At 33.8% G+C, this 15954-nt stretch overlaps 1 protein-coding gene across 1 annotated transcript; it reads left to right on the plus strand.

Moving 5' to 3' along the window:
* The first annotated feature begins 7956 nt into the window (after positions 1–7956).
* Positions 7957–13060, plus strand: LOC109173406. The gene is made up of 2 exons (XM_019322635.1): positions 7957–7983; positions 11903–13060. Exons 1-2 carry the CDS (start codon positions 7957–7959, stop codon positions 13058–13060), a joined length of 1185 nt encoding a protein of 394 aa, XP_019178180.1.
* The last annotated feature ends 2894 nt before the right edge of the window (positions 13061–15954 follow it).

Below are 15954 nucleotides of genomic sequence, written 5' to 3' on the forward strand. Positions count from 1 at the left end.
GTTTTCGTGTGTTTGACTAGCTTAACACGAATTACAGTGTGAGTTATGACAACTCTCGTCTAGGATGAAAGTAGCGATTAACAAATAACAAAGGTTAGGGGTCTACATTCTAGGTTACATTGGTATCATCAAAATCCTAATACAAGTGTTCCTAACACGTACTTTTTCAATATGTGATAAAGGCTACTTAAAAGCCTTTCCAAACACAATTTTTTCTAATTCAGTTAAACTTTGAGAATCAAATTCTCATTCACGAATTATTAGTTTTGAGTGTTAATATATCAAATTACATATTTGTATAATTTTTAAATTGTATATTATTTTTACATTTATAAAGTTAACATTTATAGTTTATAAACTAGAAACTTACAATGTTAAAAAAAAATAAAACTAATACAAATTACAAGCTTACCCGATTACAACGAATAAACTTAAACTAAATATATTAAAATTAATTATTGCATTTCATCGCTAGTATGAGTGTAAGACTCCTTATAAAAAGTGTTGGGATTTACCTTGTATGTTAAAATAAAAAATAAAAAATAAAAAATCTTGATGGTTTTTAATGAAACAAACCCATCACAAAATCAGGTTAATGCCAGAAAATAATGAGGGCAAATAATAATAATAATAATAATAATAATAATATATATTAATAAGGGCTCAAACCCTTATTGACCCACCTGAAAGTTGGTTGGAAGGTGTCAACAACTAAGCCAGACCAACTATCTAGACCAGTTAGGCCAATGTTAAACTAGGCGGAGATATCTTGTTGAAGAAGATGATTTTTGGGAGGAACAAGATCCCCCCTTTTTACACTACTCAAAGAGGCTGAAGATCCAAGTAGGTTCCTAGACGAGATCGATCAAAGACTCCCAGCCACAAACGTGTCTTTGCTAGCCGTCAAATTTCATGTAAAGTTGCAAAATAAACTTGAAAGGGCACCGACTACCAAACCTGAGGAAGAATTAACCAAATGGAAACAAAAACTCACTATGGCTCTTGGCCTAGATAACGTTTTAGGCGTAGGGGAGATCAAAGCAAGCACGCACCCTCCTCTGCGCACTTTACTCGCTTCTAGCCAGTCTGACCAGTTCGACTAAAGCCCTGTCAAGGTGTAAGACGATGACGAATGAGCTACCTGCCTACCTGGCTAGCTAGCTTATGGGTGAGGCTGCCCTTTATGGCCTCACCCTTACTCCCAGCTGGCTCCCATCCGCCACTCCAGGTTAAATGATAAGCTTCAAAATATGCTAGTTTTTGGAGCCCTTTTAAGGAATTTTTCGCATGTCTTGATAGAAAAGTCTTATTTTAAGAACAAATTATCTTAAAAGCACAGTTTTATATGGAAATGCCTTCCTAATTATATTTTACATGTTTTTTAGGCAAATTAGGACAGGAAACGTGGTAAAAAGGTCAAAACAAGAAAAGCCGAGAAAAGCACGCACACAAGGACCACAAAGCCACGCCCGTGAGGAGGAAGAAAAGGGAATTATTTCCCATTCACGCCTGCCTCACGGCGTGAGAGTAGTATGAGGAAGGACAGAAGTCAAGCAAAATCGCGCAAGGGGGATTATTCCCCATTCATGTAGGCCTCACGGCATGACGACTCAAGTGAATCTGGAATAATGACGCCAAACAAGAGCCAGACGCGGAGAGAGTTAAATCCTATTCACGCCGGCCTCACGGCGTGACTCCGTGCGTGAATAGGAGGCCGAAAATGATAGGCTATTTTAAGGGCAAAAATTCTTATTTGAGGAGAGTTTTTTGAGTTCAACATTTTTAGAGAGAAGCTTTAGGTTTCGGGTAGTTTACATTTTTTTTTTCTCTTTCTAGGGTTTTAGCCAAAACCTATTTTGTTTTGCAAGGAGGATTGAAGATTTTGAGTAATTTGTAGCTTGGATCTTCATTTCCTACCCGCCATTGAAGAGATCAAGTTTGAATTTGCGTGAAATCTATTCCTTGATTTTTTATTTGATTATCTATCTTGTTTCACCTATTTTACAATTGCTTAATCTTGATCTTCATAATGTGTGGCTAAAATTCTAGGGGCAAGGATTTTTGTGTAGATTGTATTGATTGATTTGACTTGTGATTTTGTGATTCTTGTTGTTGTTGGCTTGAAATGTCTTGTTAGAAAAGGAATCTCTTGTGACTCTTGTATGTGAGTGCACCACATACTTGTAGGTTTAGGAAGGATCATGTCGTCAAGAGATTGAGACATAATCCTAGCCCCTTCTCTTGCATTCCCTATCCTTCGATCCGAGATGGCAAGGATCGGGAAGGAATGTAGGCAAGTTGTCCGATAAAATGCCTCGTAGAGAATGAGAATTCCTACGAGAGGCGTTTAGACCGAATTGGCTACGCACTAGCAACGCCATTCCTCTTGACTAGTGTCACAACACTCTTTAATCACTCAAACTTCGGTATGGCTACCCGTTTGACACAATCGACACACAATCCGAGCCCGTTTTTACTCTTTTTGTTTCATTTCTTCTTCTATCTACCCTTCACTCATTCCTCCCAAACCAATTAATGCACTTCCTCAACCAAGAAACTCAAAGCCAAACGACCTTACTATAACACTTACTCGACACTTCCAATTTCTCACTCCTTGAGTACGACACTCGGGGTGGTTCTCAAACCCCCCCCCCCCCCCCCCCCCCGCCCGTTTTGTTCCCGTTACATCTTAATTTCCAACACGACCCTAGCACATCTAATCTTTTGACGACACTACATAAAAGAGAACCGTAAACGAAAGAGCGTCCAGTCATTAGACCAGAGACAAGGGGTGGAAACTCTAGCCGAGCAGAGGGTTAAACCACCTCCACCACCTCCTTTGTCTATTTCTAGATCGAATTTCATCTATTTATGTGCTTGCCAAATCTGCCTTAGCTTTAATTGACTTAAGCAGACGCCTTCGCAATTGACAGTCATCTACCGCATCTACGTCTGAGCGTAAGGACACCGACTAACACCTCTACCGACTAGGTAGGGTGAAACACCCCCTCCACCATCTTGCTTACCCAAATAGACTCCCTTTTTCCACTCATTTGCCAAACAACCCCAAGCATTCCCCTTCCCAAAGCTTTGCACTTTGGCCACTAAACTTTCTCCCTCTTCTCACTTTGTATCCCATCCCTCCAATCTCTACACCTTGGCCCCATACACCTTATCCCACTTTAAACCTCATCTCTCCAGTATTTACACCTTAGCCCTATAACTATATTTCTCAGTTCAATTTGCACCCCCAACTTTCTTTTTTTCTCAATTCAAGCCCCAAAAACATTGCCATGGGCTTCGATTATTTCTTGGGCCCAATTAGCTCATAGATCTCCCCTTCTTGACCCAATTGACCTTGAGCTTAGACCCTATGACTCCATCAAAACCAATGCATTCTTACTTTACAAGCTTAAATAAAAAATAATAATATAGAAAGAATAAAAAATTAAAAATAGAGATAAAAGTAATGTGGGTCTAGTCCAACCTGGCCCAGGTGGTCGAATATGTCCTTGTGTATAAGATTTTGACATGCCACCCTAGTCACAGTGGTATATTGGTCGTGCTTGGATTGGCCCGTGAAGGTTTACGCATGTGGCTATCAAAGTGGACCTAACTTACATTGCTTTCTTTATATAAAGGAGTGCCTTATGATGAGGATCCAAAGGTTTATAGGGAGAGGATTTATCCTTAATTTGATATAGATGACAAATTTATAAATTATAGATCTCATTTGTTTCTATGATTGATAAAGTTCATGAAATGTGAAGCTGTCCAGAATTAACAGATGGTCATGATGTTCAACACAAGACAATAATGAGAGATATGATGAAGTCATAAAAGTTACCTTTTATTATTGTAGAAAATTGAATTTTAATTTTTATGTGTCAACATCTTTTAGATTATTTTTATTTATTTATTTGTGGGCCTAAAATATAACATGCCCAGCCTTTTTCTTTAATTCCCTTATAAGGACTTTCCCACCATTATAGATCATCAATATTTTAACATTTAACAATTAGATCACCATTTTTTTTGAAAGGGATCACCATTCTTTTATGTCACATATAATTGATACAAGTGATGAGGTCCTCAATCTCATGATGCCATGCCCCTTGTTTTAGCTATTAATTAATTACTATTATGCATAATCTCCTACTACTTTTATTTGTCCTCCTTTTATTGGTCATGAAAAGATGCTTTGATCAATAACACGGGGAAGGAAAACTAGCTTGGAAACAAAAAGGTAATTAAGAAATCTAGAATGTTAAAAATGAAGTATTATTGCGAAAGATTAGCATCCTTAATAGTTTCGTTTTTGCATAAATTTTAAGGTGCTAAGTAGGAGAGAAGGAGGGAGGGAAAATTTTTTTTAAAAAAATAAAAAATTAAGCGATGTTAATGCGCCCAGCGGGCGAGTGGAGCGCAGACACTCTACTGGGCACTTTGGTGCCATTCACGCGTAAGGGGGGCAGTCTGTTGTTTTCTAAGTAGGGTCCACTGCTGAGACAAAAAAATTAATCTTCCTGCAACTATATCTTACATTCTCTCACATCCTCCTCTCACTTTCACCTAGAATTAAAAGTCTCAAAAACAATCCTAAAAACACTAGTGTGATTCCTCTAAAGAAATGAAGAATATTATGTCTACGAGGTCCTAGTTTTTCTATCCAATAGAGGGGACCCTATTTATAGGCAACAAATCTATCCCCTTAAATTATAGTAGTTTCATTTAAATCCAAGGTATCTATGGTACAATATGACTCAAATATGTACTCTTAACAAGACATTGATCATGTCCATGCCTCATGTTGCCCATTAGGATTTAGGGCTAGGATATCCTTTTCCTCCGTGCATTATTACACATGTGCCGATCATCTTGGACCATATATCAAGCCTATGACCTCGGGCTACGCAAATTATACCATAGACCATGGTCCACCTTGTATTGAAAATCTTGGTCCAAAATAATATTCAGAATATGTGATGTAGTTAATATATTATGTGTTTTCAGTTAATAAATTATGCACATATAAATAAATTGAAGATACATAATATGTTAACTGTATATACATAATATCTTAATTGTAGTATGTACATAATTATGTGCCTACAATTAATAAATAATGTACATGCAATTAGCATTTATATTGTGTCTTCAATCTATTTATATGTGCATAATTTATTAATTGAAAGTACAAAATATGTTAGGCAAATGTTACTGTGGATTGTGGTCCATGTAGCAGCGTAGACCGGGTAAGAAAACTATGTTGTTTAAAGTTTTTTCTGTTAATAATGGTAGATGACAAATTTCGTTATGGTCCATGTAGCAACCTCTCTCATTATTCAGTTTAATTTTATACCCAATATAGTTTCATTTCAGCACCACGTATAGTACTACAATATCATTATTATTCAACTACAGTTTCATTTAATAATATACACTCAATATGTGAGACATGCTATTCAGTTTCATTTTATATACACTATAGTTTCAATACAACACTACCAAAGTATCATTTTAATTAAACTAAAGTTTTATTTAACAATATACATTCAATATGTGAACACTTGTTATTCAGATTCATTTTGTGCACGATGCAGTTTCATTATGGCACTACTAAAGTATCATTCTTATTCAGCTACAGTTTCATTTGACAATCTATACTCAATATGTGAGACATGTTATTCAATTTAATTTTATACATGATGTACGGAAAATAGGTGGTGAGTATACGAGTGTAAAATTGACATTCTGCAAGGGATTGAGACTATGGCATATACTTGAGTGACAACTAAAGTCCTAGACACCATGGAATCCACAGGAATCCAAGCAAGTTCAAATTCATGGTTGGGTAAATGTCAAACAATTAGAGGCTAAAAGTCTAATTTAAGATAACACAAATTAAACACAATAGTAAGATATGGGCTCAAATTAGGGAATGTTGCATTCTAGATGCTTTAACAGCTTACCGAGCGTTTGGTTGGAGAGGGGGAATTACGTGGGAAAGGAATTGCAATTCCATGGGAGATGAATTAATGGGAATTTAAATTCTAGTGTTTGGTTTACAGGAATAGAATTACTGGGAATTTCAATTCCAATGTTTGATATACATGGGAATTGAAAGGGAATAAGTAGTATAAAATAAAAAATGACCACTGTTGTTATGCATTAATTTTAGGTTACAAAAGGAAGGGGTAATTTTGACTCATCACCATCTTTTTTTTCTTTCTAAAATCCTAGGAATTAAAATCCTGGGGGCGACATGGGATTTTAATTCCGTGAAAATAGGGGAATTGCAATTCCTTTCAACCAAACAAGGGAATTTTGTGGTCTTTGGAATTAAGTGGGAATTAAGTGGGAAGAGAATTTAAATTCCCTTCAACCAAACGCCCTGTTAGGGGATTATGGGAGAACAAAAACCAAGGGAACATAATGGCAATGCACATAAAAATCCTAGCTTAAAGCCACTTTCATAAGCTATTGGTGAGGATTGCCCACTTTCATTAGAGTGAGGATTGCCACTCTCGTGGTGTATCAATTCCTAACTCTTAAAGCACATAAGCATTTAAGGCCCCAATTGTTCCCTATTTCTATAGAAAGAAAATGAGTATGAGAAAGGAGAGGCTTAAGTTCATCACCCAACTCTCATTGAGGTGAAAAACTCTCCAAAAGCAAGTTAATAAAAGTTACATATCAAGTATTAACAAGATTTAACAAGAAACCTTCACAAACAAATGAACCCTAGGTTAGAGTTCTTCCCCATTATGAAATAATCACCTATTTAGCATCTAGGTTGACAAAATCACCCTAATCCGAGCCCAAAAATAAACTACTCACACTTCATAAACACAACTAACAAAATAGTACAAGAAAATATCATCAACATTGCACAAGATAATAAAAGAAGAGTAAGAAAGTTTCTCTATTGAAAGATGAGAAAGTCATGGTTGAATTCCACTCAAATATGTGATTACAACCTTGGTAGATGAGTTAGAGATGTAATATTAGACTAATCTAAGCTAAGGATGTATGAGGAAATGAGGAGAAATTAGCTAAAACTATCTAGTGTTTGAACTCTCCCAAAATACAGAACAATACGTGTTTAAATACTGCCAAAGTCCGCACAGTGACACGAAATTAGTCAAAATGGCAGGCACACTGCCTCTGGTTGGTACGGCCGTGCCAATCCCTTCAGGCACGACTATGTACACGGCCGTGCCAGTTCTCCTGGAAACCCACTTTCTTGGTTTGTTGCTCCAATTCTCCATTCCTTCTTTCACTGCTACCTTGACTCCAAAATCCAAAGTAGACTGAAAATGCTCCATTCTTTACTCATTGTGAATAATTGTACCCAAGAAAACAAATCACACAAATGAGTCTTAATTTACACTTAGTTTTGGGCACTTTATATACATAATAGATCGACCAAAAACAAGGGGTGAAATAAAGTCAAGAATAAGTGTTATCAATACACACTGCAGTTTCTTTACAACACCACTAAAGTATCATTCTAACTCAATAAAAGTTTCATTTAATTAACAATATACACTTAATACGTGAGATAGCTTTCAAAATATATGATTCAACTTAATGTTTTATATAATTAGCTCATAAAATTGTACCATGCAATCCATTGAAATAACTATTTATCGATTTGATCTCATCCAATCATTAACCTATACATTATTAGTCAATCGTTAAGCCATCGCTATATATGTAATTGTACGTAGCTTCGATGCATTTAATTGTTTGATTGTATGTTGTGTTGTTGAGGTTATAAAACAATGAAATATGCATGACGCACAAGGGTATTCTTTTTGCATCATGCTTTCAAGATTTATTACTAAAATAACATGCCATTATTAATTAATCTATATAGTTTATATGTCAACAATAAGGGCTGTTCTTTTTTTTTTTTTTAACCCAATTAAATTAGGGAGACTAATCGTGAAAATGACATCTCTTTTACTCTCTGTACTGGTACGTTTCTTCCATGAAGATTCTTTCCTCAATTGCCCTTGATGTTACTTCAACTTTCCAATATATTCAACTCTATCATAAACCATATACCTAAGCTTTGATCAAACCGAAAGTTTAGTTGTGTTCTTTTTTCTTTTTTGTCTTTTGATTTTTCACTGTATCTAATTTTATTTTGTATGATATTTTTTTTTTAAAAAAAGCTGAATTTTTAATTTCAAGCTGCGCTAGATATTTTATAATTAAATAAATTGAAACTTGCTTTGATTCTGAGAATGATTATTTATATACTACCTTAATGTTATCGTAGTACATACGTGTATATGCCAAAAGAAACAAGATATTAAATGGAATGGGAAGATGGATGAAGCTATAGCAAGTTTGGTTGAGTAAGAAACATATGAAGAGATCATTCATAAATTTAATTTTTACGAAGAATATATTAGTATAGGTAGAAATTAAAATATTTACATCAAATTCAAAGGTCCAAAATCCATTGCGAATGCACCATTCCAGGACATTTAGAGGCTCAAACTACACCACGTAAGACTACTTTTTAGTAATCTTATCTAAAATGACATGGCACATTAAACGGACTTTAAGGGAAAAAAAAAAAGCTAAGAAAGAAAAGTAGACTACTTGCTCCAAATCATGTATAAAGCTAGTGATGTATCTCTACCTATCTAATTCACATGCATTATAAAATTAACTAATGAATAAATATAATATGAAATGTTATGACAATTAAATCAGTTATATTATCTGACAAATGATTTAATTAAAAAAAAAAAAAAAAAAAAAAAAAAAAAAAAAAGTAGTGCAAAGTATCAAATCATGCATGGTTTGCTTCCAACTAAATTTGTGCATTTGGATGAGTGAAAAGCCCAAACTCTTGATGATAAAACAATGGTAGAATTGAAGTCAAATATATTTTGGCCTATGTTTGGTAAGTAACTAAATCTTGATGGTACATAGCCATATACTATTGCTACTTGACATGGAATTAATGCTTTACAAATAATAATAATAATAAATTAAAGTCCCCCTCCAATATTAACACAAGAAAGTTTATAGGAAAATGTAGCAATGCCTAACTTTGTTGCTTTGCAACTAACAAATGTGGAAAGTAGGAATAATGTCAAACTTTGTGAATGGACTGAAAATGAACCACTTTTATGTTAAGGGCATACCAAACAATAATAGCTTTTTAAATGCATGTTTGAATCATTCCATCATGTTTCTTGTCAAAATTATGAATGCCCGTACAATGAACCTTTGATTATTTTTTTATTTTTATTTTTTTGAATGCACAATGAAGCTTTGATTAATTAATCTTTTTGAAAAAAAAAATGGATGGAAGAGTTATGTCATAGTAAGTAATCTATCTATTACTATTAAAAAGGAGTTGGAATATTGTCTTTTTCATTAATTAAAATCAGCATAAATAATTGCATTAATTAATTTATACAATAGAGAAAAAGATACAAAAATTTAATATAATTCTAGTAATAATCCAACAAGCTAAGCTATCTTATCTTCATATCTTGTAGGAAGTGTTCAATGTGTGATTGTATAATTGTAATGTTTTACTTTGCTCAATGCTTTACGCACCAACTGAAAAATGAAGGATCACTGTTGAGCGACAACTTGGAGGATTAATTAAGTTTAATATCATGTCATCAAAATGTAATACTGATTATTATGCAAGTAGAAAAAAATAAAGTTGTACCGATTGAGTTGTGCATATTGTGCAGTTAAGGCTGGCAAGTACTAAGAGAAAATTGTTGGGAGGCGGTAGAAAATTAAGTTATGCATTCACTATTAAATATAACTTTTGACATTGTGGTAAGCAATTGATCTGTCAAGCACCTTATTTATATTAGTCCATTAACTTTAGTTTTATCCCATTGGTAAATTTATGAATTCTTATTTTTTATGATTAAGATGGATCTTTACCCTGAGTAATTATGAATAAAGTATCTTAGCTTAGGGTCCGTTTGGAAAGCAGGAAAATGACTTCTGGAAAATGTTTTCTGGAAAATGAGTCATTTTCCGGAAAACATTTTCCTTTCCAGTGTTTGGTTGTATTCTGGAAAACTGTTTTTGTGTGTTTGGTTCATTTTCTGGAAAATGAGTAGAATTGTATAATTAAACATTTTAATTATTTTATTTAGAATATTACAACATATATAATAATATATAATAATAATAATTTTAAATATAATAAAAAAAACTAATAATATATCAAAAATATTATGGTGGTGGTAGTGGTGTTATTTGTTATATAATAATAATAATAATAATAATAATAATAATAATAATAATAATAATAATAATAATAATAATAACTGGTGGTAGTGGTGGTGGTGGTGGTGGTGTGGTGACGGTGGTTGTAGTGGTATGGTGGTGGTGGTGGTGGCGGCGACGGTGGTTGTGGTGGTATGGTCGTGGTGGTGGCGGCGGTGGTGTGATGTTGGTGGTGGTTGCGGTGGTATGGTGGTGGTGGTGGTATGGTGGTGGTTGTGGCGGCGACGGTGGTTGCGGTGGTATGGTGGTGGTGGCGGCGACGGTGGTTGCGGTGGTATAGTGGTAGTGGTGGTGGCGGCGACGGTGGTATGGTGGTGGTGGTGGTGGCGGCGACGGTGGTATGGTGGTGGTGGTGGTGGCAGCGGTGGTATGGTCGTGGTGGTGGCGGTGGTGGTGTGATCTGGTGGTGGTGGTTGCGGTGGTATGGTGGTGGTGGCGGCAGCGGTGGCACGGTGGTGGTGGTGGCGGCGACGGTGGTTGCGGTGGTATGGTGGTGGTGGTGGCGGCGACGGTGGTTGCGGTGGTATGGTGGTGGCGGCGGCGGTTGTAGTGGTGGTGGTGGCGGCGACGGTGGTTGCGGTGGTATGGTGGTGGTGGTGGTATGGTGTTGATGATGTTGGTGATGGTGTGATGTTGGTGTAAAAGTTGGAAAATGACTTCCCCCCAAAAAAAGGGGAAGTCATTTTCCTCCAAAACAAGCCTATTTTCCAAAGTCAACGGAAAATTATTTCCGTTGACTTGATTTTCCAGGCACATCCAAACAGTGAAAACTTGGAAAATGATTTCCAGAACTCATTTTCCAGGTTTCCAAACACACCCTTAATTAACAAATATATTTAATATTGAACTAGTCTTTTGCGATTTTTTTTTTTTTTTACTTAAACTTAGTACCTATCCTAAGGTTACAACAATAACAAGAAGTTGAATGCAATGCAAGAAGCATGCATATGATGACTAGTTCTCTATTTGGGGTTCAATGGGAAACATATGGTGGAAAATAGCTACATACATACATACATAAAAGTTGTGATTGCATCATACTTTTTAAAATTCAATTAAAATCTAATATTCCGGCCAAGTCATAAAGGCATAATTTTCCAATTGAATCCAAGCATTTCGATCTTGACCGTCAAATGTTTGTATAGTAAGGTGTCATATTAGTGCGTACAATGAACTAAAATTTCAAAATGTTTGCTGTGTGTTTTGTCATTGTAGACTAATGTATGACAAAGAAAAGACTATTCATTTCTTATTTTATTTTTTATTTTGTACATGTGATGTTTTTTTTTTTTTTTGAAAATGTACATGTGATGTTTTGATTTACTAAAGGTTCATTATTTAATATCTACATCTATCTACATCTACATCTATCTACAATTCTAATAAGAGCGAATAATGTTAGGCCCTTAACTGGAACATAAAAAAATGTCGGTGTAATTGTTTCTTAAAACGAATGGTTCATATTATTTTGATTTTAGTATTTTTTTTTAATGTGTTTTCCTTATTTACCCTATATTATATTATTTTCTTTCCTTAATGTCGGTGTGATGATACTGATAGTTAGTATGAAATAGATGGTAACATATCAAATATTGATGACTTTGAATTTGATCAGAATGTGGATTCTACAGTTGAGTTTGGTGGGGTAGAAGGTATTTCTAGTGAACCAGTTGGTGTGAATAGTTGGGAGAGAAATTTGGACGAACCTAATCTATCTGATGATGCATCATTAAAAGACTCAGATAGTGATGTAGAGGGTGGTAAGTGGCCTATTTTTAGGGCAGCTACTGATATGAAAGAGCCTCATTTAATCCTAGGATTGACTTTTTCTAGCAAAGAAGAGTTTAAGGAAGCTGTGACCAATTATGCCTTTAACAATGGAAAAGATGTAAAAATTGTTAAGAATGACAAAGCCAGACTAGTTGTTAAATGTAGGGATAGTAGTTGTCCTTGGACAGTAACTCTAAGAAAGCAACAGAATTCTTTGAATTGGAGCATCCTTAGATTGACAGATAAACATGATGGATGTTGTTGGACTTCTGAGAATTCAAGAGCAACGTCAACTGTAGCTGCAAAGAGGTGGAGTAAGGAGATTGCACATCATGATGACTGGAAAATGGAAAAATTTAGGCAAAAGGTGTGTAATAAAGATGAAAAGTTTCATATTAGTACACATCAAGCTTATAGAGCAATGAAGAAAGCTAAAATTCAAATTAGGGGTAATCTAGATGATAATTTCAAAAAGATTTGGAGTTACCGCCAAGAAATTATCAGGACTAATCCTATGACAATCTGTGAGGTGAAGCTCAGTGACAATGTTGAACTTTGTGGGGGAAACAGATTCCTTAGACTGTACATGTGTTGGGATGGATATAGGCAAGGTTTCAAATTTTGTAGGCCAATCTTGGGAGTGGATGGAACTCATTTGAAGTCTGGAATTGGGGGGTTAATTCTGACTGCAGTTGGACTTGATGCTAATGACTCAATCTTCCCTGTTGCATATGCCATTGTTGAGGGTGAAACAAAACAGTATTGGGTGTGGATTTTTGAATTCTTTAAAAAAGACTTAGAAATCAGTGAGGGGAATGAACATGAATTTACCTTCCTGTCAGATAAACAAAAGGGTTTAATAGAAGCATTTGAAGTGGTTTTGCCTAGAGTTGAGCACCGATTTTGTGTTAGGCACCTTCATGGGAATATGAAGGTTGCGGGATTTCAAGGAAAGGCATTGAAGGATGCACTATTTTGTGTTACATACTCCTTTTGTAAATGATGTGAGATCATTTTGATCACACATTGAAAATGTTTGAAACGAGAGAGCTTATTTATATAAGAGGAGCAAAACTCCTCTTACAAACATAATTACTTGCACATCAATGTGGGCAAATATTGAGAAGTCAAAATGTTCTTATTTAAGAAGCTTTAGCGTTGTCTTCTTATTTTAGTTTTTATTAATTTATTTATTTATTATTAGTGGGGGTTTGGATAGATTAACCCAAAATGTATGTGTTGTTTTAGTTTTTAGCAGTTTGGAGCAAATTGCTAAGTTATTAAATAAAATTTTAGTTTTTTTTGATTAAATATAAAATATTAAACAGATAAATTTCTTAAAATTTTGGTGAATTTGCCAAATAATCAAATTACAACAAAACAACAACAACAACAACAACAACAACAACAACAATAATAATAATAATAATAATAATAATAATAATCTAAACAAAACTATATACAAAATAAAATTAAAATTAACAAAAAAAAAAAAAAAAAAAAAAAAAAAAAAAAAAAAAAGGCAAAGGGGAGCCACATGCTCTCTTTGTAAATGATGTGGGTTCATTTTCATCCCAAATTGAAAATGTTTGAAAAGATGAGCTCCTGAGCTGTTCTATGACTATATAAGATGTACAAACATAATTGTTTGCCCATCGATGTGGCGAGTATTGAGAAGTCAAAAGGTTCTTATTTAAGAAACCTTAGTTTTGTCTTCTTATTTTAGTTTTATTTATTTATTATTTATTATTTATTATTGGGGGTTAGGAAAGATTAACTCAAAATATATGTGTTGTTTTAGATTTTAGCCGTTTGGAGCAAATTACTTAGTTATTAAATAATATTTTTGGTGTTTTGATTAAAGATAAATTGTTAAAATGACGAATTTGTCAATAATAATAATAATAATAATAATAATAATAATAATAATAATAATAATAATAATAATAATAATAATAATAATAATAATAATAATAATCCAAACAAAACGATATACAAAATAAAATTAAAATTTAAAAAAAAATAAGGAGAAGACAAAAGGGAGTCACGGGCTCCCTTTGTAAATAATGTGGGATCATTTTGATCTCACATTGAAAATGTTTGGAAAGAGGAGCAATGCTCCTCTTACAAACATAATTGCTTGCCCATCAATGTAGGCAAGTAACCTGAAGGGTGTGGTTGAGTGTAAGGGGACTCGTCCATCCTTAACCAAAGGTCAAGGGTTCGATCCTTGGATTTGGGAATGGAGCAGCCTCAAATCTCTAAGCCAGTTGTCCCACCCAAAAGAGGTGTTTACAATTTAGCGAGGGGATTAGTCACTGTGTCCAACGATGGAAACCCTGGGTTTACCAACAAAAAAAATCAATGTGGGCAAGTATTGAGAAGTCCAAAATCTTTTTTTTTTTGTTAGAAGTAAAGGAAAATTAAAAATGGAAATGAAATATTTTAATAATAATATTTTACATAATCAAATAGTAAAGACATATTTTAAAAATAGTAAAGATAAATTAAAAATGGAACGAAAATATTTCATTAATAATATTTTACATCATCCAATTAAAATGGAACGAAAATTAGGTAAAAATATCACTGCATCTATATTCTAATTGACTGATTGATTGGAAATAAAAATGAATAATTAACTGAAAATGAATCTAATATTACTAATTGACTGAAAATATAAAAGAAAATGAATATTAATAATTGACTGCAAATAAAAAATGATCTATAATTGACTAAAAATGGTAAGATCATTGCATTTTAATTTAAAATGGAATGAAAATTAAAAATTGGAGGAAAATATTCCAATCATAATATTCTACATTATCAATAGTAAATGCATATTTTAAACAATAGTAAAGGTAAATTAAAAATGGAACGGAAATATTTCAATAATAATATCTACATCATCAATTACAAATGGAACGGAAGTTAGGTAAAAATATCACTGCATTTGATATTCTAATTGATTGAAAATCAAAAAGAATAATTGGCTGAAAATGAATCTGATATTACGAATTGACTGAAAATATAAAAGGATAACTAATTGAGTGATATTCTAACATTATATATTTTCACCCAAGTAACCCGTCCTGATGGAGAAGATGTTAGCTCTAGGCGAAGATGAACAAGATTGTGTTGTCACTACCAATGTCGTCTACAAAGAGGTTTCAATAATGTGTAAATATAATCGGTGATATTACTTTTTTTTTTAAATGAAAAAATTGCTATATATCTAGACAAAAAAATATATCTTCCATACAAATGAATATGGATAGCAATTCATTTCTATAACTGAGTTGTTAGAGAACGAGCACATTTACCTAATGTATGAAAATACTAAACAATGATAAAAAAAAAAAAAAAAATCTTCAAAATTATAGGACCGCATCTGTACATCTAGACATTAGCTATTAATTTGAGCAATAATTTTGCACAAATTCAAGCAATGATAACATCAAAATATATAAACGATTCAAATCATATCTTTAAGTGCACTATATAATATTTGATTTTCTAATTTAAATAATTATATATCGATTCATATATTCTTAATATATTACAACATATTCATTCTGTGCATCGCACGGGTGCACAACCTCAAAAACTCTATTATTCTACCTGAAATTCATTGAAGTTTCAAGTTGAAAATGTGGAATCCGCCGCTCCCCAAAAATCGCATTGTTTGAGGTGTTGGAATGGCCGGTGTTGACTTCCTGGCTGCTGTAGCTTCATTCCCCAACCCGGATGATAAAATTCGGAGCACCAGCTTTGAGGTTCAAGGAGGTGGTAACACTGGCAATGCTTTGATAAAACCCGGATGATAAAATTCGTGTTGGTCTTAATTCAAGGATCATATCTAAGGTTGCTGATGACTCGCATGGCGAAAGAATACTT

This window comes from Ipomoea nil, unplaced genomic scaffold (genome assembly GCF_001879475.1).
Source record: "Ipomoea nil cultivar Tokyo-kokei standard unplaced genomic scaffold, Asagao_1.1 scaffold0480, whole genome shotgun sequence".
Taxonomy (NCBI): Eukaryota; Viridiplantae; Streptophyta; class Magnoliopsida; order Solanales; family Convolvulaceae; genus Ipomoea; species Ipomoea nil.